Here is a 26,732-nt window from a genome sequence, read left to right on the forward strand (position 1 = left end):
CATTGTAAAGACGTCGTTAATACGATGGATTGTCCATGCCTTTGACGATTTAACTTCTTACGATTACATTAGACTTCCTGCTTTTTTAATAGTTAAAGGGTTAAATTAATTTGAACCTATCAATATAGGACACTAATTTGTCACACTAAATTGTATTTATTTAGTTTGGTTTTCATATATTTCGTTCTCTTTTTGAACTTGTGATGTACTGTATATCCTGGTAGCAACTTATCTTATCTCCCAGAGAACAGGACGAAACACTACTGTATGAATTTGGTGCTGTTGGAACCTCACGCTCTGCCATACAGCACGATGTACTGATTGTAGACGGGCAGAAGTTGCGGTGTTACACCAAGTACTTCGAGAATAAGGTTTGTTATTTGTTATTGTTTTTAAAACAGTGCGTTTCGAATGAAAGTTTTCTTTGTGATTGTTGATATCTGGATCTTTCGCAAATTGCATTTAAGGCATGTTTTGTCGATTGAAAAATCGAAAGTTGGATAAAGTGAAATGTCAATGGTCACATTTTAATCAATGCTGAAACAGGGTCCAACAAAATGTATGATTGCAGGAGGACTGAGGACAAGAATATGAAATAAAATATTGATCGAAGCGACGCCCCTATGCATTGAATAGTCTAATGCAATAAAAAAACGTATTATAAAGAGAGATACTGTTAAGGAGTCTGTAACCTAGTCTATACAAAGTAAAGTATTAGGCAATAAATAAAACACCTTATTGTATTTAAAACATAATATTTAACATATACTATAAAACGTTTTTCGAACTGAGAAGCGCGGGGGACGTTGTTCCTTGTTACAAGAATGGTTTCTGTTTCTAAATACTGTGCTAGTGATAACTAATGGCGTCATTATAACTTCATCAGTAGCAAGTCATAAACAGCAAAATAAATTGATCATAAAATAATTCTGTCATTTGTAAATATGTTTTTCCCCAAGATAGCTCACAGCAGATCGTGTGGCAAGAGTTATTTGAGTCAGGGATCCCACTCTGTGCTGCTGATCAATACCTGGTGTGTGCACCATTAGCGTTTCACAAAGATCTGCAAATGGAGTGACATTTGTTGGCAGAGGTACAATACAGGGACCATAAGCCACAACTGTCAGGTAAGCAGTTGTCATCCGTGGCTGTGGGGTGATATTGACATCTGTGGAACTAGTTTCACTGGTGCTACATTAATTTAAGATTAAGTAGAATGGGGGTCACTGTAACTAACAATTCCAGTTCCAAATGTATAAAGTTGATTTAAGCTACGGACCCACAACATACAGATTTCATGATTAATCCTGTATATTCTATCATGGCCAAATGAAAAAGACACTAGAATTCCTCAAAACATTGTTTGCCAGTATGAGAGGATCGTGTCCTACCAGCATCATTTTGAGAGAATGTTTACATTGAGCAGGAAATGATTGCAGTTTGACTAATCCATCCATTCATTTTCTACCTGCATTACAAAGGGTCGCGGGGAGCTGGAGCCTATCCCAGCAAGCAACAGGCGCAGGGCAGGATACACCCCGGATGGGACGTCAGACATTGCAGGGCGCACACAGACACAAACGCGTACACTACACACTCACACTAGGGACAGTTTTCCCAGGAGCCAATTATTCTACCAGTAGGTATTTGGGCTATGGGAGGAAACCAGAGCACCTGGAGCAAGCCAACATGAATTTCAGGACACTCCACACAGATAGCACTCCAGGTCTAGAATTGAACCCAGAGCTCCAGTGCTGCAAGACAGTAATGCTAAACACCATGACACTGTGCTGCCCTAGTTTGATAATAAACCTGACAGTTATGATTGTATTTTGTGTTTGACTGCCACCTTTGCTTATGCAAATTACACAGACACGTGTTTCATGCCACAGGGTTCTGAGAACTTTAATCTCTCATAATCTCATTCTCAAACAGGCAAATTAATGCTAAAGATTTAAAAAAAGGATTTCATTTAAAATGTAATCCAAAACCAGGGGTAAGTGTGTGTTGCATCTGTGAAATGTTTCCAGATTTTAGGGTCTTTGCATAATCTTACTTTCTCAGTGCTAAACCCATTACTACAAAAGAAGTGAAGTCTCAGATTTGAGTTTTTGTTTTTCTTTTCTTGGCATAAGATGGTGGATTTTTAGTTGGTGAGAGACGAAGGGTCTCTTACAGAGTGAGGCAGGCTTGCTATCAAGTAAAACAGAAGCAACAGGAATGATCAAATCTTGTTATTTGCACACAAATATGCCATAAAAGCCAGATACTGTATAAACAGTATATTCAATGATATTCAACTGGTTCATGGTGAAAAGCAAAAAGAAAAAAGTCAGGTGTTTCACAGTACAGTAATTTTTGCATCACATTCATTGTTGCAGTTCTCCACTCAGACCTCTACAGAACTTGCCCTCTGTGATAGTTGTGATGCTCGGACAAAAACAGCAATGTAAGAGAATACTTTAGATGAACGGTGAACAAGGTTATAGTCATATTCATAACTGTGAACATTTAAAGTCCCATTGTGCAATTGAGATTAATTGCATTTTGAGATTAATTCATAGGTTGTTGGTTTTATTGAAAATGTTACTGGAAGCGTAAAACATGTCCTTTGATGCAGTTGGCTGTGCTTTGTCAACCTTTATATACATCTGTAAAAGATAATAAGTTTGATCAATAATAAATGAAACCAACAGTGAAAAAGAATCTTTGTATCAGACGTTTCATGGAGCTTGAATAAAATAAAAACAACACTATTATAGTACATCTCTTTTAAATGAAGCATCCACAAGTGTGAATTTTACTACAGACATTTTATCTGAATTTCAAGAATCTAATGTGAAGAATGTAGTAGATAACAGGTTTAACCCTAATCCCCTTCACTGAGTTATCTCTAATGTGGCTGTCTCAGAAATAGTTGATTATGGATACAGAGTAAACAATAGTATTCGATTTATCTAGCGTATGAACAGTTTTTTACTTTCCATTTTATAAAATGATAAATGGCTTAAATTTTTTTTTCATGCAAAATCTTAGAATATGTTTGAATCATTCATTGGTGTACAGTTCTGAACATTTTGACTCTCTGTATGGAACCATGAAGCACCTTTGATTGCTTTATTGTGGTAGTATCACCTAAGATTAGAATAAGAATAGTTTCAATTTATTTTCCTTTGTGAAATTGAAACTTCTTTTGTGGGTGATACTGATAGATCTTTTCTCGGCACATGATACATTTTCCCCTAATCAGCTGCCTGCTAGTCTCTACTCTTGGGGTGTTCCGATGTTGTAGACTCTAATCATGCATCATGATGTGATGTGGCAGAGGTTCTAAAAAGTGTTTTTTCTCTTTCATTTGTGAGTAATGGTAACCAGCATGTATCTTTAAAACAGAAATGAACCTCTTAAAAGTAACGTTGTAATAAGATTCCATTTAAGTTATTTATTTTCAGTGTCTGAATATATCATTACTTACAATAAACTACCTTAAATCTGGATGAATACTGCTGAAATTTTATTTGATTTTTAAATATGTTTTAATCTCCCTTATTAAAAAATATTGCTTTATCTATATAGCGGTTAAAACTACAGAGTTAAAAATGTGTACAAATGACAGTGAATTGGGTGTAATTTGGATTACATTAAAGATCATTCCTCAATAGCAATCGCTGGTACTAAAAATGCAAAGACTGTAGTTGTAATACCTTTTATCTCACAGTATTTTAAAGAGGTATAAAAAATGCAAAGATTGGCACACCCTGCTCTACATTACATTTGTGATGTAATTAGTTGAAGAACAAAAATTGACCCTGTTCACAAAGGTTTAAGCCTCAGCATTTCACAGGGGGCATATTCATGAATTATGTTCCATAATAACGCATGCTTTCATATACATTCTGCTATTTTTTTCACAACTGGAGTTACCTACAAAAAACAATACGGCTACAGTGGTTAACATTTCTAACATTTCAGATGATTTCTTCAGTGTTTTATAGCTTCTGTGTATTATTTTCTTCTTGGAAGAAAAAAAAGAACAGGTGTAAACATAATCTGGGGGTTTTATGAGAGTGCTTCACAGTATGAATTCATTTCTGTATTTTGTAGCTCACTTCTTTGTTATGCAAATTAAGTGATTTGAAATAATAGCTTGTCCCTAGCTGCACAGACTGTTTCTTAAAAGTTTAACCAGGCACTGATTTCACACTTCTCACAATCTGCTGTGTGGGCTATTAAAAAATTGGGTGAACCGTAGGTGTGAGAGTGAGAATTGTCCATGGTGAGTAAGCTCATAACCTTTCAGAGCCTTTAAAGCAGATACTGTGTGTTACATTTTCTGCAGTTTAATTTTCTGTGCTTAACTCTCAGTGATCCACAGTTCATTTTATTACTTAATAAATAACACGTCAAAGCAAACACAAAATCAAAGTGTGAGTGTGCCATTTCTGTTTTTCACCCTTCTCAATGGCAAACGGTATGTTCCAAGTAAATAACAGTGCTTATCGGATAGTTTCAGAGATCTTGAATCTAGGCAATTCTTATTTTTTTCCAGAGTGGTGCTCAGCTGGGTAATGGGATTTAGTCTCCAGGCTAGGTTTTAATGAATGTTATTTGAACCAAGTTTTGATTGTGCATCAGCTATGTCCTTCCAAGGTGCAGAAAGAAAAAGGGCTCTGCATTATGGGTTTGGATCATGTTCCCAAGCAGATAACTGTGCCATTTCATTACCTACAGGAGTTTGATATATTGACTAGCCAAAATGGTTAAAGATGGCTGTAGGTGCAGTTCTAATTGCTATGTCTTTGAAAGGCTACTTGGCTGCAGCAGAACCCTGATATTACCTGATTTTTAAAAAAAATAATAATGTCAATGTTTTCTTTTTTCTTAGGTTGCGTTTGTAAATTCCTATAGATTTTCTAATGTGCCCAATATTTGCTTTTATAAAGTGGTACATATAAATAACCGGTGATACCAATTAGAAGTTGTCTTGCATTGTCAGAATTTAACAACCAATATATCTCACATACTATATAAAGTCAGGTTGCAAATGTTCTGTTACAGTTCAGTCACATTAAATGTCCAGGGCTCTTGACTTAATGCCTAGAAAATTTACTTAAAGTGAATGTGTCCCAATACTTACAGTCATTTGAAATCTCTAGGTTGAACCAAGAGTATTTTTGTTATATCAAATATACTGTACATTGATTTACCCCCAAATAAAATGTGTACTTTATTGTACTCATTATAATTACACTTACAGTACAAACTGCTTCACTATAAAGCAAAAAGGCAAATATATTTCTAACTATACGGTCACCGTGCTTTTAAATACTTTTTATTTGGTTTAGATCTTTTTGCAATCTGCTTTGAAACGGCCACAAGCAAAAAGTTTTAACCATGAAAATGATTCTGTTTCTTTTCAGGTGACTCAAAACGAAGCAAGTGAAGGAATCATAATGGCTGTAATTGTTCTCCTTGCTTTAATCTGTTTTATTGGTGTCTTTCCATTGAATGGCTGTCCAATTAAGAATGGTCTCCAAGACTTCCATATGGGTACATTTGACAAAATAGCAAAAGAGGTAGCTGGGTATTCGGATGTTGCACAGAAAATCATTGATCTGGCAGTCAATGGGAAAGCCCAAAATCGATCCTACGAAAGACTCGCAAATTTCACAGATACTGTAGGAAGCCGCCTGAGTGGCTCCAAAAATCTTGATTCAGCCATCCAGTACATGTACAATGCCTTAAAACAAGATGGTCTGGAGAATGTTCATTTGGAACCAGTGAAAATACCTCATTGGGTTCGAGGAGAGGAGTTTGCCATGATGCTGGAACCAAGAAATCACACACTCTCCATTCTTGGGTTGGGGAGTAGCATTGGGACTCCAAAAGAAGGTAAAATGATAGTTTGTTATTCTTTCTACTCAAATTTAAAATTGCTCCACCCTTCACCAAGACAAGCTGACTGAAAATAAATGGATGAATGTAATTTAAAATGAAGGAAAAATTGCACATACTGTAACTAGAAAATTGTGTGCCACAAGAATGTTCTCAATTTATGTTTTGTTTCCCTTTTTAGATAGAATCATTTCACAAAGTTTTTAATATTTGAAATGTCTTCTGTTTAAAAGCCACAGTGATCTCGGTAAACACAAATGCCAGATTTTTTTTAATGATTGGTGTTTACGGTATAAGTTACTATTAGTCACAGATGTGAGAAATGTGTGAACACATCTGAAAAAATAATAAGGTTGCAAATATGGGGCAAACATTTAAAGTATAGTGTACACAAAAAAATAAAGAAAATGATTGTAAGAGAGAAGATTTTACAGATCACTTTATTGGCCATATACAATTTCTTGCATTAGGAATTTGTTTTTTCACATACCCAAGCTTGCAAACAGACAGGGAGAGAAGCTTGGGGTCAGAGCGCAGGGTCAGCCATTTACACAGCACCCCTGGAGCAGTTGGGGGGTTAAGGGTCTTGCTCAGGGGCCAACAGAATAGGATTCCTCTGCCGGCTGCGGGATATTGACCGGCAACCTTCCAGCCACAGGCGCAGATCCCTAGCCACAGTGCCATTGCTCCAACCGTAATGAATTAGAAGAGGTTTGTTCTTGGGTGTTGGGTAAAAGTACCAACAATTTAAAATATCAGGTGAAATGTACTCTTATAGCTACTGTAGGAATGAAAACTGGGCCAAGTACAGTACATCACATTTCTTTCTACAGTGATCATTCAAGGAGGAAATTAGCTCAAACACATTTACAGCAGTATTGTTAGGGAGATTTTTAGATGGAATGCAGTTTAACTACTTACTGACTTGTGTTGTTCTCGAATAACTGGTCAGACTGATTGCACAACATAGTTTCATGGAGTGCCTTAGGTTGAAGAAAATCCTAATAGTTTTATTTAAAAGATTTTGATATTTTTTATGTCTGATCATTTGGTTGTAAAATGAATGAGTAGAAATGGACATTTTTAAGAGACTAGCAGGTAAAATGATATAAATGAGTTCTACATTCTTTACATGTAAAGCACTTTTGTATTCATTTTAATTTAATCAGTTCTGTGTTTTCTATGCATTTATTTTGATTAACATTCTTCAATTTTAAGAAATTGAATAGCAGGGCAGACATTTTTGTCTGTTCTTTCATATCCTAAATCATGAAAGAGTTCTGTTGAGGTAAGAATGCTGTATCCCATTTGTAAAGCATTACAAATTCTATTAAACGCTCTGTAAGTTTGTCCCCATGTAGTCCAAGGTGATGCTGCATACAATTTTAAATGTATTATTTCTTCTCAAAGGCAATTATTGGTGACATCTTGGAGAAAACATTAAATCACCTGTTTCTTTTTCCGTTTTACTTTCATTCCTTGAATAGTGAAATGCTTTTTTAATGCATGAATCGTAATAAAAAAAAATAGTTTTGTAACTTGTAAGCCTGAAATGTCATATTTATTAAGTATTTAGCACAAAGTGTTATTGATGTGGTGTTCGTTAATACTGAAATCAAAAACCCTTTATAGGATTTTAAGTTACTTTTCAAGAACATTTTTAGTTTTCTTAAAATAAGGGTAAGATTTATCAAACCACCACAGGTATTATATACCATACTGTATTTAATGGAGGATGGGAATTCATCATTTAATATGTGTTATAGCCTCTGCTCTGACAGAAGGGTACATGCTGGAGTGAGAGTGATGGACTGTACTGCTTCAGAGATATGTTCTTAAAAATTGTTCGAGGAGCTTCCAAGTGGCTAAACTAGGAAGAAGCACCACTAATATAACAGATGTGTCCTTCCCATCCAGGAATTACTGGCTTTAGTTTTGACTTCACTTGCACTGTATCAGCTGACTGTGATTAGGATTTTCAAAGCAATGGTGCAAAACTGGCTTAGTGCAGCTGGTACTCTCTCAGTCATGCTGGATGCCTGTGTTGTCATGTTGACACCATTTCCCGCAAGACGCACTAACACTGTGTATAAGGTATTGTGTGACTCACAATTTGATTACATCATTGTTTTGGAGTGTGCATGCACAGTGTGCACATTTCCTGTAGTTGTACAATGAACATGGCTTAGTTGCTTTGAAGTGTAACATTTCAAGCTTCTGGCCTTTCTGTGTGCACTATATTTAATTTTATGGATTAATACACTTCTATAATAATCTGTGGGGTACTTGATAATCCATCCATTTTCTAACTGTTTTATCCAATTTAGTTGTTGGGGGTTGTTGCCTATCCTGGCAAGCACTGGGCACAAGGGTGGACAAACTGGATGGTCCATTGCACGGTACACACAAACACTCACACTCACACCAGGCCCAGTTTTCCAAGAAGCCAATTAAATTCCTTAATGTTTAGTATATGTTTAGACTGTGCAAGGAAACCACAGTACCTGGAGCAAACCCAAGTGAATACAGAGACTACACAAATTCCTAACACCTCAGCACCAAGCCCAGGTCCACAGTTGAATCCAGGACCCCAAGGCTCTGAGGAAATGCTAACCACTGCCTCCCCATGTTGCCTGGTATTTGATGGGGAAAAAAACAAAACAGAAAAGGGTCCTCTTTGGGACCTAGAACTAATTTAATTGTTTCCTTTTGCCTCATATTAAAAATAAGGTAAATAATCTTTGGGATCTCTGAAACCAGTAAATCAATCTGTTCATGATGAATTGTACTTTTATTAGAGGGTCTTGGCAGGCATATTATGTGATCACCTCTCCACAAAACAAAGCTCTTAAGACCCATTCTCACGATTTGGATTCTGGAGAAGTTCCAGCAAATATCCTGAGTGTGTAAGGCCATATCTGCAAAAGAAATACAAGTAAAAGTACTGGCTCTGGATCATCTAAAGCTAATCTTTGAAAAAAATTGTCAAGGGTTAATAATTTAATATGAAGCCCCATTTTAAAGAAATTAAACTGTGCACTGCACTTTGATTTTGCAGAATCTCCTCTGACTACTATTGATTTATTTTTCTTAATCGTATTCCTGCTGAGAGTTGCTTTGTAACTTTGTTTTTGGATTGAAAGCTAGGTAAAAGTTAAGTTTTAGTACTGGTGTATTTGTGCTGTAGGTTGCGGACCATACTGTGGAAAAGCTTGAAAACAACCCTCTAAAAATAAAATGAACATCGCACCTGTGTTAACCTTTTAAAGGGCTAGCACAAAATTCACAGTTTTAAGTCTTAGCCTCAGAATGTCCATATGGTTCCTGGGAAATCAATGTGGTGATTTAAACTGAGAAATATTTAATCTTAAAAAGTATAGCTTAGGCAGAATGAGTAATATACTGTATTAGTTTTTGTTAGTGTAGTTTACTTTTAAAGTGCAGAATTACAAATCAGAATAATACATTTTAAACATATCGGAGAGATTATGATCATTTGCCTCAAAAGATATGGCATCTTTTGGCAAAAGAAACCCATGTCTCACTTGTTACCTCTGCTATTGTTTCCCATAAGAAATGTCAATTGTGATCCTCTGATCACTCACCACTCAGTATATGTTGGAACTGACCAGTTTCTCATACTTTAAAGATTGTTACTTAAAACTGCTCCTCCCAATTTGTTATTTTTATTAAAACTTCAGATTACTATGTAGCTACTGTAGGATGACTACTACAAACTGGTGTCAGTATGATATGCCCACAGTCTTGTGCTCTAGACATAATGTGGAACTCTTGGCAACAGCTCAAACTCAGAGGTTCCCAGCAAGTTGGCAGGTTTGATGTTGCGCTAAAACCTATGGACGCTCAAGTTGACTCAAGCTAACTGAAAACAAGGTCACACCTCTACTTGAAGAATCCCATCTCAATTCAATTGGCGTACTGTATTACTTTTACAGACTGATGTTACTAGTTTCTGGTCTCTAAATTTTGAACTGTGATCTAAACAAGTCCTTTACCAGTTGTGCCTGAACACTGTTTACCCTACTGTACTTATACAAAGGCAGTCTTTGCTGAATTACTGGCTCCCTGTTCTGTAAATCTAGCTTTTCAAAATATCCAAAGACCAGGTTCACTGGCGAGATGATTATATTTCTGGACAGCGATTTATTTGTACCATAATTTTGAAATATTTTGACCCATTTGTATTTATAATACTGATTGCTTTAGCGCAAACAAAATATTTTAATTGGAATCTCTGGATTAGAATTTCTCTCACCATGTTAGTTTTGCATCATCAACTCCAAGAAAACAAATTTCAGAAGAGTTGGAGAATACTGTTGACAGTTGCCTCTGTGTTATGTCTGTCTGTTGTTTACTTTCCTTTTTGTGCAGGATATCATCTTAAAAATGAGCTGGCCTTTTATGTCTGTTGAGGGAATCAGTTTGCCAATCATAATATGAAATATATGATCTGGGGGGGCCCCTGGTTTTCTGCTCTTTTCAAAGAGTAATATTTTTCTATTTAACGTTTTCCAGCTGGAGATCAAGGATATACAGTATTATTAAAAAATGTGTCCGAGTTCATATTGTTTTTTTTATTATTTAAAATTCAGATGAATGACCAACTAACCATTCAGGTAAATAACAAAAAAGTACACAGTTAATGTAGGAATTCATCTCATTACCTCAAAAAGACACTGTTCATAACTTATAGTGCAGCCCTCATTTGTATCTATGTTTGTTTCTTTCTAAAACAGATACCCTAACCTTTTTGCTGTAGCTGTCTGAATTATTTGATATTATTTTTACTTAAAGAAATATGTGAACTTATATCCTTGCAGTATCCTGTTTTTGATTTGCTGTAGCTTTAGATATTAAATTTCAGGCATTTCCACTTTTGTCTCTTAAGCTGGTCGTTTCTAGAAATGCGGGTTCAAATGTAGCATTTCTTTCTGCGTACTGTTGGACCACAGGCATCATTAAGTAAGAATTGATATAGAATGTTGATTGTTCACATTAAGTTCCTAAAATTGATTTTGCTGTCGAAGTGTTTGTTTAAAAGGGATCTTTTTTCCAAAACAAGACACATTGTGTTTCTTTAAATTGTGCAGTGGTATCCAAGGTCAGTATTATTTACTATCAGAGTTTAGAGTGATATTTACTTGCTCTTGTAGACACTGTTTCAGGTTCTTTAATTTCTTTGTTCATGCCAAGTTATATACAGGATTTTCACATTTATATATATATTTTGACAAAAAGGCCGCTGTAAAATATGCTAACAAAAACAATACAGATAACACTTTGCAAGTGGTTTATATAACATCTTATTTATTTTTCTTTGACTCTACATTTTAAATTAATTGATACCAAAGTACTGCATTTTTCATTAACTATGATATTTTCATGTTGCTGACAAAGTTATATGTGCATTTTGAATGGTTAGGTGCATAACATTATAAAGGTGTAAGAGTGTCTGACAGACACTGCTTAATGCTAGGCTTTAAATGTACAGTATTTTGTATAATATATATATATAATTGAACATGAAAATGATTGAGACTGTAAAATAATATTTAAAACTGTTGATGTTAATAAAAAGATACAACTTCCTAGCCAGGGCAGCTGATATGCTTAAATGTACAGCCATTAATATTGTGAAACATGTTGTAGACATTTTATTAGTTACAAAAGTATACAATATCAGTCTTCTCAAGTACAGTATTTTAGGTAAACATTTCTTAGTAGCTTGCCCTTTGAGTCAAAACTGATCTAAACTACAGGAAGTTCACCAGACGTTCAAGGTCCCGTTGACTGTATCTTATTAGGAAGAAAAGTTCTCAATTCTATGGAAATGGAAGGAAAAAGTTTTATGATCATATTGGCTAGCCTTGGAAAGATCAACATCTTTTTATAAATATTTAAACTATTAAAAGTGATGTGCTCGTCTAAGAAAAAAAGGTTGAGGTTGAGGTGTTTCATATTAAAATTATTAAAAATATACATGAAAATAAAAATTATATGTGTGTATACTGATACATACGGTACTGTACACGTAATGATCTGAATTTAACCGATGTTAAGGCAAATAGAAGTAGAGACATTTTGGTAACCACCAAAAGATTTTTAGTCTTTTGAAATATATAAGTCTTGTTAAACATTTCTTAGTAGCCATCCCTTGGAGTAGAAGCCTTCTGAATTGGTTTAATATTACAGAATGACCCTAGGAAGGTTAGTTTCATTATAACTGCAGCTTTGTTAGTAAACCTTAAAGGCTTCAACATTTTAGGCTTGGAAAACAAAAATCTGTAAATTTAAAACCCAAAGACAATTCTGTTTAGTTCTGAAAATGGTACTGTATTTATCTTAATGTTCAGGACAAGAAACAATCTAGCAGTTAGAAGTTAGAACTAGAAAGCAGTTAGTTGGAAAATATCAGAAAATAATCAGTGATCTTATACTGATCATAAATAAATAATTATGTAGGTCTATAAATGAGTGATTTTAGGGCCAAATATAAATCCTAAAGTTACTGTTAGCTGTCTTTTGGCATTTCTGTAGATAATATTCGTTCTATTTTTTGATGGCTTGTAGAATTATTTACTGTATACAGTAGGGTCAAACAGCTACATAATAAAATGTAAATATGAATAAACATCATTCTCTGTACAGTATTGTTTTCCCTGTTGCTTTTTCAGAGGAGTTTGTTCTGTGTTGCGTGATTAAATGGTTTATAGATATGCAAATGCATCTGTTTTCACAACAAACGTGCTGTCAAACACTTTGCTGCTGAGAGACATCAGCAGAATGCCTGTGTTCTCCCTGAGCTAGGGTGGTGCAGAACTATCTGTAATCTAGTCACTGAAGCACTGACAGCTACATCAGTAGTGGTGCTAAGTGTTTTGATGTCTGTCAGTAGTGACGCATTTGTTTGTAGTTCTTTAATGGTCTCATTTGCATATAGTATTTTTTTTATCTTTTCTTCAACCTAGAAAGAAGTGCTTCTCTATAAGGAGAGGGTATAGCACATGTCTAGATTGTTGCAGATGCTGAGCATTTTCCATTTTGTCGCCATTTTATCCTATAAGAAATGTCTCCATTTCTTGTTCGGTTTCACCTGTGGGACTCGTTTCTGTGAATGAGGAAACACAATACACTGTCACTGAGGATGCTAAAGCAGACTAATTTCAGTGATTTTCTTACGGAATTAAAATTTTATGGTTTTTAAATCTGGATAAGGCAGAATTCTACCATGATGAAAGTAAGTGGGTAATCCAGGATTTCAGAAATGCTTGTTTGCAGTGAGGAACAAGATCATTAAGATAATTATAACATCATCCATCTATCTAATTTCTAAGCTCTTCACTGAATTCAGGGTTGCCTGGGAAATGCACAAACCTATCCCAGCAAGCAACGGGCACGAGTTAGCCTGGGTGCGATACCAGTCCATCACAAACACAAACACAGACACACATACACTCACACCAGGGCCATTTTCCCAGAAACCAATTAACCTACCAGTACGGTTTGGACTGTGGGAGGAAACCGGAGCACCTGGTGGAAAACCCAGGGCCCCAGTACAATGAGGCAGCAATTGTAACCACTGCACCACTGTGCTGCCCTCTTTAACATCATGCGAATTGTATTGTGTCCTTATACTGTAGTTTAAAGTAGTAAAACGCAAGGTCAGTTTTCCTCTCTTTATACAAACTCAGTGAGGAGTTCAAAGGTTGTGTATTTCTTTTTGCTTCTTTCCTACTCAGTTATTAAACTTCTCTTAATCTTATGGAATGTGTAACATCAAACCCACATGGAGTGTCCCTTTGAACTGCTATGACCCTGTTTTCTTCTTTATTAAGATGCACTCCGTCCCACTTTTATACAGTAAATGTGCTCATTCTGTTTTCTAAAAGCTAAGTAATACAAATAAATAGAAATGAAATAATACATTTTTTCACAAAATATAATGTTCTGAAGAAAGTTACAAGCACCCAGTGTCTTTTCCAAAATCCAAAAATCTTTTTACCCAGTTATTGTTCTTAATTCATGACATTTATTTTAGTTGAGAACCCGTATTCTTCAGCTTTACTGCTTATTTTTATTTTAATATAAAGTCTATTCGTTTAATGTAGTGGAAAATATCCCATTGTCCACGTACAGCAATAAAATGTATTACCTCAGAGGTTTTGTGCAAAGCAATTATACTTACTGTAGCACATGAATTGATTCTGTAGTCTTCTAATATTGGAGGGAAATGTTAGATAAACCCATCATGTTTCATATTTTTTTTAAACAATTTGATTCTAAATTAAAAAAAATAGCTGCAGGTCTTTCCTCAATTAAGTGGCTTCTGTTTAGTCCTGAAATCCAGACAATTTTTAAAAAAATAGTGATATTTGTAGAATACTGTAGCAGAGATGCATGCTTCTGAAATTTGAATGTCAAAATCAATGTCAATATAAATTTATATAACATTGAACTTCTGTGTTCTGGACTCTTTCAAAGCAGCAGGTATGCTATCATGCATACATTTGAATTGAACCAAGTGGTACAGATGCTGGTGGTTGTTTTGACTAGTGTTTGTTATGGTTGATGGCTACCCTTCAACTGCTTACTGTATAACTTTATCACTACATATAACTATTACCTTTCTTATATTTTTATTACTTCCTATTTTTCAGTTGTCAGATACTTTTATATAAGATCTAGAGGAATAGTAGATGATAATGTACTGTACATGAAAACTGAGTACCACTATTGATATTATTTTTTGGCATTAACTCTAAAACATTGACATTATTCACCAAAGGAAGTATACAGTAGTTCTCTTTCTCATACGTTATATATTTTTTAAGTTAGATTTTTTCAGCTTACCCCCTTAAATCTGGAATCTCCAGTTCTTTAACAGTTCATCTCAACATTTCAGCCCTCATGCTGTATGAACACTGGCTTGGGCACCTACTGTACTTTATTTTCACAGTGCATGGCTACCAGAACCAGCAGCAGCACTACGGTACCAGTGTAGTTCTTAGGTGAAAAGACCCTGGCAGTGTTCAGCCAATTGCATTCCATCTAAGAAGGAATCATGGTCATGGTCAGCCAATGATATAACCCAGAACTAAACTAACAGTACTGCTGTGACTAGCTTGGGAACCCAAATGAGGCCTTTCCCTTACAGAGCATTGCAACTATAATTAAAAAAAACAGGGAGGAAAACTTGATTAAGTACTGCTTTACAGCATGGATACAGTAGTGTGACAAATTATTGCCATAAAGGTCAACCACACTGAAGAAAACTATTCTTCTCTAAAGCAAAGCTTCAGAGAAAATGTGTTAAAAGCTTTTGCTGTCCTTGTCTTGTAACAATTTACTCCAAGATATGTACACAGAAATATGATTAGACAGCATTTTGTTCATGATCTTCACCTTGCCCTTCTCTACCGTGTGTTAACATCTAGAAATAAACCAGGAAACGTCAAATACTAACAAACCTCGGATGTTTGTTTCAAACGTTCTTTAACTTTTATAGACTGAAATTTGTGCTGTGATGCAAGGTATTGCTATATTAGGTCAAGATAATGTATCATTACAGGAAACAAAGAGCTTAATATAGAAAATGATGTCAGGTTTTTTAACATCTTTGCAGAAAAAGTGCAACTAGTGATATTATTCCAGATTTACCTGCATTACTCGGTCCATTAGCAACCTATTTCCAATAACTGTGTAAGGAAAAGATATTCTGATCCTGCATTCTGTAAACCAAATAAATTGAAATATACTATCTTCTTTTTTTCTTTGTAACAATTAAATTAAACATTGTAAAATTTGTCAATGGTTCTTCAAATCTGACTTTATATCCTGCATAGAATGTATGAATTGTTACCTGACAATAAGTCTTCATCAGTATTTGAAAATTGTCAAAAAATCAGTTCACTACCTACTGAACACTGATTAAGGAGATCAAGCAGAAACAGGGTTAACCAATAGTTTGCTAATGTTTCAGTCATGGCCTCCTAATAATCCCCATCTATGAATTGGCTTCATAACTCTGCTCTCCGCCCCACTGATAGCTGATGTGTGGTGAGCAATCTGGCGCACTATGGTTGCCGTCGCATCATCCAGGTGGATGCTGCACATTTATGGTGTTGGAGGGGAGTCCCCATTATCTGTAAAGCGCTTTGAGTGGAGTGTCCAGAAAAGGGCTATATAAGTGTAAGTTATTATTATTATAATATTGAATAAGAAAAGATTTATTGCATAACAGATATAACAAGTATCAGATGGCCCATATAAAAGAGGTGTTCTATTGTTTAAACTGACAATACTACTGATAATGTTTCTACATAATTTGCCTGTGTTTTCTATTAAAAGTCTGTGTTTCTTCATTTTTAAAATGTAAGAAGAGAGACAGGTCCCCTTTCTACCTTTCCTGTAGTTGGTTTCCAAAAGTGTTAGAACCCTCCTGCTGGTTCAAGGTGATGAATGAATGAGAACAATACTCACTTCACCAAATATCTAAGGCATTTCTTGCCTTCCCTGTGGAGGCAGTCATTTGTCAGCTCTTTATTTGTCCAAGCAATTTTAATGCAAAGACTGTCTCAGCAAAGGTGTCATAATAATGCTCAAGGCCTTCCTACTGATGGTTATGACCCGAAACATTACAGTCTTTTTTCCTGTTATTTTCTGGCTGGGTTTTCAGATGACTATCTTCCAAATATTTAGAGCATGTCTAGACTTTTTGTGATACTTCTTATATTACAGGGCAGATTTAAGTCAAGAGAACTGAAATAATATTATTTGTCGTTACATTTCATGCTGAATGAACAAAAAAGAATGGAGCTGCATGTAATAATTTCAGTGGTATAAAGCAAGATGTAGCAGTACTATATCCCTTGAAGGGAGGTAAAAAGGGTACTCTATACTGTAACTGCTACCTTAAATCATTGTTCCTGCAGACCAGAGAGTTTTCTTTTTTTAAGTTTTTTAGAGCAAATTTAAACAGTTTTAATTTTTCAAAAAATAAAGTGAGTACAGAATGAAAAAACATTGTGTTTTATAGTTCAAATCACCCCTGTCCATGAACTTTTTATAAAAGGAGAAATTATTTAATGAAAGGGATATATTTAATACTGTTGGGCTCTAAATGTTTAGGAGATAATTGAACCTTGATACTCTGTCATCAGGTTTGAAGTGGATTGAAAAGATCTTAAATACTTTAAACTGAACTAGTTGATAGACATTGGAGACAATCATTCAATTGAACAGCATAAGCCAGAAAACCAAACCACCAAATGACTCTCAAAGAATTGGGCTTGATACTGTTGTTGAAATATTTGTGAAAGTGTGAGCTTGTTATAATTAATCAAAAGTTTGTTTTTTTGCAGTTCATAATAGAACTATATATACAGACTATACTATATTAACACATATACTGGATGTTTAAACTTCCAAGGAGAGGTAGCCTATGGTAGATGTCACATCAAAATTCTTTTAATTCTGTACTTGGATTCAGAAAAAAAATCAAATATCCTTTCCATTTCCTTTTGAGGGAATGTCATTTTTATTTTTGATGAATATATAGTATTGCACTCTAAGTTATCTTTTTTCCAACTAGCTAACTTTATGTGAAAATGTACTTTGGCTTAATCTTTAAAACATTAAGCAGCTTTCAAATTGTTTTGCAGTTTACAGTACATAGACTAGATATATTAACAGTACCCATTCATTGCAGCTCTCAATACAAAATCTTTCTTTTGCCATCTTAAATGACAGAAGGAGACCGAAGATACAATCAATACATGTGTTGTAGGTGCTTCAGACTTTAATGGTGCATATTGTGAAGATTTACATTGTAGAATAAAAGTCTGTTTTATTTATTCTTAGTCGAATGGAAAAAAATGTAGAAAATGAAAATCATCCAGTTGTACTGCCAAAGGGTTTTGATAGAGTTTTTTTATATGGTGTAAAGAAGTCCTGTAGAATATACTCTAGCTACTGTGTCTGGTTGACGTGTATGTAAATGATTGATTGATCTTGTCTCTCTTCTTTACTGCAGGTATCACAGCAGGAGTGCTTGTCGTACATTCATTTGATGAGCTACACAAAAGAGCTAGAGAAGCTAAAGGGAAGATAGTTGTGTTCAACCAACCATTTGTCAGCTATGGTGAGACAGTCACATACAGAGCGCTTGGTGCTTCTGAAGCAGCGAAAGTTGGAGCTGTGGCATCACTCATAAGGTCCATCACTCCCTTTTCCATTAACAGGTAAAACAGACGCAAATGTTACAGTATTTGTAGATTCATGTGATACTTTATAACAAACAAGTTATGATATTTATACCAAGTTACCATTTATCTTTGGTAAATGCCAAGAATATTTCAGCAAAACCTTGAAATCTAAGGGTAATTATTGTCTTTGATCCAAATACAGTATGTTCAGCACTGTATTATAGTGCATTAAATTAGTTTTAGCATGATTTCATAGTTGTATGTACTAAAACTAATACTGTACATAATAAGAGGCAGAAGTGTGTCCTGTGCTGAAAGTACTGAAGATGAATAAATCCCCAGGGCCCAATGTTACCTTACAAATTGAATTCAAGGAAACAAGTGACTTTTTCAACAGTCACTCAAGATAGGGGTAATACCCAGAGACTGGACAATTGCTAATGTAGTGACCACCCATAATTAGTTTGAGAAAACCCACCCATTAAATTATAGAACAATAAGTTGATTGCATCTGCTTGTAATAATTATTAGATCTAAATTAGAGGGATAACCTTTTATGAAAAGATAGTTCTAGAGAATAGTCAGCTTGGAATTTGAAAATGTAGTTCTTGCCAACTTGTTACAGTATTTTGAACAAGTGACAACGATAATGGATAAACACCGTGCATGTAATGTGTCTTTAGGTTTTTAGAAGGCTTTTGGTAGTGTTCATTATAAAAGATAAAAGATTAAGTCTCAATTTACAAGTTGTAGGCACTCAAGGAAATGTGAGTTTGGATTGAGAATTGGTTATTTAGAAAACCCTAGAGTACAGATAGCCAATGAATTGAGTCCACTGCTCTTTCTAATTGATGTCAATGATCAAAATTCTGGTATAGTAATAAACTGGTATAGTAGGAATACACTGGTCTGTAGATGATACCATATTAGGAGGATTCTTTCTTTGGAGAGATGTCACACAGTGAGTTAGTGTTTGAGAAGTAATGTAATTTGTTTAGAATCTCAATTACACATTTACAGTATCATAATTTCTGAGATCTGAGTTACTTAAAAATACAATTCAAAATTCCCTGCTCTGGATTTCCTAGTTTCAAGGATGTAAAATCATTGGATGTACATTACACACTAATGAAGTCATACTTCATCAGTATTTAATATTACTGACTCTAACAATAGAGCTTTTGAGTGGGCTAAAGTGTCACATTTTCTGTCAGTAAAATATTAATCAGACTCTCAAATTGGATTTTTTACTTATTGGGAGGCAGTAGTTAATTCCATTTCAAACAGCTGTAACCCTGTCTTTTGGAAAGAGGAAAATCTACTGTGATGAAAAAATGCCATGAGACTGCTGTCATTCTTTAACCTGCTTCATGCTGAATTCCCCCAGCATAGCTAGTAGATGTGTTGTCACTTGTTGAGAAGCTGGTCTCTTTATCTCCTGCACAGCTGCATCACTGTCACCACAGAAAGCTGTTATGGACAGGTGCAACTTAGCAGTGCAATTTATGGTAGATTTCATGTGTTATTTCTTGCATTACTAAAAGATTCTACGCCTTATATAATTTGTTTGTACTTGTGAACTGTCTCTGTCGAGCAAACATCCTACTGTAAGTAATATGTTTCCAGATTGAGTTTTCAGGCTCCCCCTTAAGCTATCAGTAAATTTATTATTGTTATTATTAATTAAAGACGCTGGATGCATGGAATAAGAATTGAACATGAGATTTTGAGAGACATTCTTGTGATAAAAGAAGGTGAATTTATTCAAATTAGATCATGAACAGTGTTGTATTCTTCATTTTCTGAAGGCATAAGTTGGGTAGATCTGCCAAGGTCTTCTCTTAAAGTTCTCTTTAAGAACAAGGTCACTGACATAGTGATTTATTATTTGGTGTAGATAATTAGTTGAATATAAAGTCAAACTTTGAACTGAGTATGATCTTCTTTTTTCAGAGAAACTGAAAAAAGAGGGGAACTATCTGTACTAGTTTAAAGTACCACGTGTACAGTGGAACATATTTCTGTGGAAATTTCCATGATAAAATCTATTACCCCTGCTATTGTTCTTCAGCTTGACAGCTGATACCAAAATAAGAAGATTAGAAAATACTGTGGACGTGTCTGTAGATGACATTTCTAAAAGTTTGAGAAAAAATAAAAAAAAAACAGAATAAAAACCTGGCAGATGACCAGGGCAGGGTGTTACATGCTTGACTTGCTTGCTGACAAATTTGTTTTCTAGATAGTGTAGGCAAATTAATAAAAAAAAAGCAAGCAGCCTGTTAAGATACTTGGTTAAGTGTAGAATTGTAATCAAAACACACAGTTAAAACTTCATTTAAAATATTGTGTGATGTGTTAAGGGGGTATAAAATTATAGAGTAAGGAGTTATTGGATCAAATAAGAATCAGGCCATGACACCACCTTGCTATCCAAGTAAATTACAAAGATTAATGAGAATTTACCTCCTGAAGTAAGGGGATACTGAGTATTGCATAGCACTTGATTTTCTTATTCTCTAGCACTACTTGATAGCAGAGTAATGAACAGGCAGCAAGGCAGGACAAACTATTATTTATTTCAATAAATAAATATAGATAAATACACAGCACATAATGGTTATATTAATATTATTATACAGATGTTTATAATTCTGCAGGTTCCAGAGTATTTATATAAAGTATATCTATTATATTACGAGAAACCCTTCATCCTTTAAAAAAAGGATGCTCCCTAGGACTAAATCTCCTTCTTTCCTTCTCTAAATGCTCACAAATAAAAGTGGAAGACATTTTAGCCCAAGTATTCCACAATATAGAAAATCAGAAGACTCTTTTTATGGAGAGTCTTTCTGATTTCTTCTACAGCTTTCTTCTACTGTTTGGATTACCTGGAGTGAATCTGATTTTAAATCTGATGGGAAAAAGGGAAATTGTCTCACATTTCAATCTCACTAGGAATCACTAGAAGTGGACCTATCAATGTCACTGTTCTAATATTGCTGACTTAAAGATTTAACAGTGAGTTTGTTTAGCCTGAGTCAACTATTAGTGTTTTGATCATCTGTATCTTCTGCCATGTTTACTTCCCTTCAAGGTTCAAGCACAGCTCTGTGTACTGTATACACCAAGGCAATACCCACTGTTTTGAACCTACAGAACTGGGTATTCCTGCTGGGAAGCTCACACCCTCCTGCTGTAATATACAATTTTTTGGTCACTGTTACAAAAATGAATTGCTGCTCTGGAATCTTTCCAAAGAAGAGGAACCTGATACATTCCTGAGCTTAAAGAAATATCTTATAGTGACAGACCAAAAAAACTAAAACCTTTTAGTCTATGCACAGAGAAGACTATGTACTGTAGGAATCTGATTCAAATACTCAAAGGCATTGAAAAAGTAAACTCAAGATCAACATCGAAATGCAAACCAGTGAATAGCAGTGAAACTAGGATGAAAAGCTTTTAAAACTTTTAATTTGAAACAGGATGCACTTTTATTTTTTACAGAGGGGTGGTGGGAGTCTCAAGCAAGCTACCTAGACATTCTCAAAGAACATACCCTGGCTGCCTTTAAGAGGCCGCTGGATGAGATACTCAGATCAATAAGATACAGAACTTGCAACTAAACATGTTAGATGGGCCAAATCGCCTACTCTCATTTGTAATGTTGATTTACCAGGTTTGATGATTGTCAACTGCTAAGGATGAATCTTGACAGTGCATTTCAAAGTGATTATGTTTAATACAAATTCATTTGTCAATGTTGCCGTTTCCTGCACTTTATGCATTTTCAATATAGGCTTTGCTCTAATGGTTTAAAATCATAAAGATCAATGCTGAATTAGTTCTTGGAAATGTCATGAAGTAAATAAGGCATGACAAAGCTTGTTTTTTATTTAGCTTCAAGCATCTCAGAATCAGCAGAAGCTATTACTATTATAGATTTCCATACATCAGTTGAGATTAAATATGTTGTAAACTGAGCTGTAAAGACATTTACTATAGAGGACCAAAGTCTACGAAAAAAGATTGTAAGATAAACCAACGGACTTTAAAGAACATTATGAGCAGCTGACCAAATCTATAGAAATCTAGGGAGTTCCAGATGTTGGTACAATCAGCACCACTGTCTGAGTCCATGAAATTCAAGTGTAGTCTTTACAACTGCTTTATAGGATGAAGTCATATTCAGTAAACTTAGTGACACTATCATTTATAAATAACTGTGTACTAAGAAATAATAGCCTGTTTGTTCAAGAAAATATTATGAAATTACGAATATGAAATTAAGCTTTAATTGCTTAATTTCAAGCATAATTGCTTTGCTCCTTTGCAGTTCACTGTTAAGCTTGAAATAGCTATTGGGAGGCCTCGAGCCAGTAATTGAAAATATTTACATGGAATAATCCTTAGCAATGAAGCATAGGTCATAGCAGAGCAAATTGAGTTTAAAGCAGTTTTCACAATCATGGGAATAGAATGTATAAAGAATGTATACATTTCTTTTAATGTGCCATTTTGTCTTGTGTGCCCCGATTTCATCTCCAAAGAGTTGTGATGTTGCTTGAGGGTTGGAAAATTTCTTTTCTTTTAAATATGACTACTTAAAGACGGCTGAGTTTTGTTCTGCAGCATATTCATTTTGTTTTGAATCACCTATGAACAACCAAAAGAGCTACAGTAAACCAATTGGCTTCCTCTCAAGTGTACATTTTTCTATGTCCATTCCATAGTGATTTACAGAAAGATTTAACACCTAAGGGAATTAGAATTTGCCTAATATAAGAAAGCAAAGGCTACACAGAAGTAGATATTATAGGCATATTTAGCTGTTTTGTAAAATGTAGTGGTAAAACTTTAATTAGTGCTTGATTACTAAAAGGCTTGGTACTTTCTGATTTTTTTTAACTACTCACCAGAGGGATAAGCCAATCAATTTGCTAATTGATTTTATAAAAGAACAGATACAAGTAGAAGAAAAGCAACAGTGTCCAGGAAAGTAATACATAAGAAACTGATACCGAAAGTGATGCCTGCCAAACCCTCAAACCCAGACATATAAAATAAATAATATTACTTTCTTTTTCATTGTTCATCTTTTGCAAAGTTGAGTTTTTTGGGATACACTTTTGTCTGAATTATGAATAGACATGTGTCTGAATACAATAGTCAGGAGCTGCATAATGGCTTTCAGTGCCACTGGGAGATGCTATTAGAACTGCTGGCCTGGCATCATATCAGCCTTTGCCAGTGTGTCAAATGAGCGATGTATAGTAGTTAAATAGCAGATATTCACAGCAGAAGTGACAGAGTCCATATGATGTCTTGTAGTAGTGATACTGCTCAGTACGCAGTTCTCATGGATGTACAGATTATTGTATTTTTCAATGTATATTTGCATGGGTAATAAAAAAAATGTGTCTCAGAAAAAGCTTGAAACAATGGGTAATGCCTAGCTAGTGCCAACATTTCCAGCTTTAAAGCAAAGGGGCTGTTTGCTGAGATGCAAGGGGTCCAGATTCAGTAATCAAAGCAAAGTTTAAGTTCTGGGTAAATTAGTTCAGATCAAGACAGAACAGAGCTAAAATGGAAAGAACAGACCACAAGAGAGAGGAAACAGGTTGCAGGCTAGAAGTATTTGTTCCAGATCATCCAAAAAGACATGACTGGAGCTGAGTATTTGAACCCTTCTAAGACAGTTGCACTATTCTGTAGTTTTTAGGGAACTTGGATTTCCTTGGTGAAACATCCCTCAGTTAAAAACAGCCTCTCCTGCCTAATGAGTACATTTTAGAATAGTGAGACAAGTTTCCATTTATTTCTAACTATACCAACTCCTCAGGTACAGTATATATTTGGGAAAATTCTTACAGGTTGGTGGTTATGATTTATTTTACTTATGGATTTATCTGCTTGGTCATTTCCTTATTTTCTTTATTTCTATAACCCCTCCCATTGGTAACAATATGATATTAGAGAAACATTTTTGGGGTGCTGGTGGCAGTTCGACCTTTAGAAATCTGCTAGTTGATCATGTTTTTGTTTCTTTTTTTCTTTTTTTTTGCATACAAAATCAAACAGAGTTAGACAAGGAACACATTACAATGAAAATGATAGTCAGACAACCTTTTGTGTTCTCATTTTAGCATTTCAAGCATTTTGTAATAATTTGTAATTCATTGTTCAATGTATAGATCATATGACTTACCTGCTTCTTACCTATAGGATCAGCCATTAAAAAGTTGAGAATGTTTAAAACTCTGGATAATAAGTTGCTTCATCACAAATGAAAAATCTTTCTCCTTGACTAAATGCATGAGTGCACATGATGTGTCACCCAGAATAGTGGAAACAGATAAGGCCATAGAGTGGTTAGAGGAAAAGCTGCATTATAGTGGCTTTCAAACTAAGTACATCAAACCACAGATGAACTTTAGAATGTAAACTAGTGGCTTTGCTGACGCAAAATGGAAATGCAGTCTCTTCCTTGTAAATAAGGTGATCTCTAGTGAAAACAAGTAATAATAAGTAGCAAAGGCTATCAAACTTCATGAGTAATGGACAACCTGATTCTCAGATCACTTTTAAAAAGGATACAAATGTGCTTATGAAGTGTACTTGATATAAAGCAAGGTTTAAAAGGATACTTGTCAATATTGAAAATAATAGGTCATATTGCAATATGTACAATATAAATTTCTGACTGGATTTTGGAATCCAAAATAGTATTATTCTCATTCACAATGTGATTGTGTGTTTCTGGTTTAATTCAGTGTGAGCTATTTATCTTTTCATGGCAGGAAAACAACACTTATTGAAAAGCTGTTGTCCACTCCTGGACTCTTTGTCCATAGGAATTTGTAATTTGACATACAGTAGATATGTAATCATAGATATGTAATAATTGTGGCACCTCTCTTAATAAATGCTTAAAAACTGATGGTTTAAATAACATTGAAAATTTTGGATTGTGATTAGTCTATTTAGTTTTTTTTTTAATTACATTACAAAATTAACCTCTTTTGTTAACAGGAAAAAAGACTAAACAAAACCATATTTAGAATAGAATTTGTTGGAATCCAATCTTTTTTACAATTTTGTATTAACACTGCAGGCCTAAAGTATCTTCTTTATTGTTTAAACTGTATTCAGAAAGTTGCATGCAATAGTTATAATTAAAATGATATTCCACAGTTATGTCTTTTTGAAAACCATAAAAGTTTTAAAAGAGTCCTGAAGGAATGTTACCCAGTGATACTCAGAGATACAGGAAAAACTACTGGATTTTTGTGAAAGCAGAGAAATAACATTTCTCATTCACAAACAGAATTAATGTTATATCAGGATAGCAGTTTACTAAAACTATAATCTCAACTGTATACAGAGTTTAAAAAATGTTATTTTAGCCACAGGAATCCAAGACTGATTTTCAGTTTATAACAATTCAAGCTCAAAAGATGTGCTGTAAATTAAAGACCATTTTAACTATATAGTCTCGCTCGGAACAATAATGATGCTTTATATAAAATTTTATGTTTGTGTAGTCTCACTGCAGACAAACGTAAAAGAATGGGGCTTTTGTTAACAGACAGTTTTCAGTAAAAATGTATTTGAGATGAAAGGCTCAGTTGCTCAATGATAAATGGTTTAATCAGAATTATACATAAACCAATAAAAGGTAAAATTATAAACTTTAGGGGTTATGTGATAGAGAAAAGGTCTTCTTATATGGATTTTTATATTATTTGGTTCAAAGCCAGTTAGAACTGATTTAAAGTCAAAGTAGAAACCCTCAAAGTAGAATACCTCAGCGTAATTTGTGTTATTGCTTTATCTTTTGCTGTTGCTGCTCTTATTGTTCTTATTGTTTTAATCTGAAAAATCACCTGGTGAACAATTCATAGTCTTTATTATATGCCACTTTGATGCTTCATACTAGTGTGCTGATGTACTAACAGTATTGTAAAGCACATTGGGTGAGGTGTGTTTAATTTCTCTTTGCATATTTGCAATAAAATGATACTTGAATGTTTGAGTTCACTAATTTCTGACTTCATTCTTTCCTTAAATGTTTTGGCATGCTTGTTCTATTGTGGTTAGAAATGTTGCAGCCACAAATACACTTATAAAGAACACTCTCAAGAGTTACTGTGGCTTTTTAAAAGCATGCAGTCGTTCTGAATTGTAGGTATTAATATTATTTTTTTCTTTCCATATCATAACACTTTGGAAACAGGATTAGTTTACAATGTTTAATTCTGGCTTTTGTATAGGCTGCATTAATAGTATATAGTTAATCTTACCAAACATGGATAGCGGTTCTGTACTTGTCAGAGCTATTCAACATGACAAAGTAATGTGCTCCTAATAATAATAATTCCTTACACTTGTATAGTGCTTTTCTGAACACTTCACTCAAAGAACTGTAATGGGTAATCAGGTAATGTGCAGCCCCCACCTGGATGATGCAACAGCAGCCAGAGCTATAGCAGTTAGTCAGTAATATTACAGAGCTTTTGTCTGCATTGTTTTCAGGCATATGTGGGAGGGACTAATATGTCATTTGCAGTAAATATTGATTTAGGTAATTTATTTTCAGACTCAAAATAC

At 34.6% G+C, this 26,732-nt stretch overlaps 1 protein-coding gene across 3 annotated transcripts in view; it reads left to right on the forward strand.

Moving 5' to 3' along the window:
* The first annotated feature begins 224 nt into the window (after positions 1-224).
* Positions 225-26,732, forward strand: part of LOC102688390 (carboxypeptidase Q) — a 141,784-nt gene continuing 115,276 nt past the window's right edge. The window contains exons 1-4 of one of the 3 annotated variants that reach the window (XM_015357085.2): positions 225-371; positions 960-1,127; positions 5,421-5,892; positions 17,948-18,155. In XM_015357085.2, coding sequence (XP_015212571.2) covers positions 5,454-5,892; positions 17,948-18,155 — 647 coding nt within the window. In that variant the 5' untranslated portion in view covers positions 225-371; positions 960-1,127; positions 5,421-5,453. The remainder of the gene's footprint in view (positions 372-959; positions 1,128-5,420; positions 5,893-17,947; positions 18,156-26,732) is intronic. The other 2 variants (XM_015357086.2, XM_006635645.3) reach the window with 2 other exon arrangements.

This window comes from Lepisosteus oculatus, chromosome 10, assembly GCF_040954835.1.
Source record: "Lepisosteus oculatus isolate fLepOcu1 chromosome 10, fLepOcu1.hap2, whole genome shotgun sequence".
Taxonomy (NCBI): domain Eukaryota; kingdom Metazoa; phylum Chordata; class Actinopteri; order Semionotiformes; family Lepisosteidae; genus Lepisosteus; species Lepisosteus oculatus.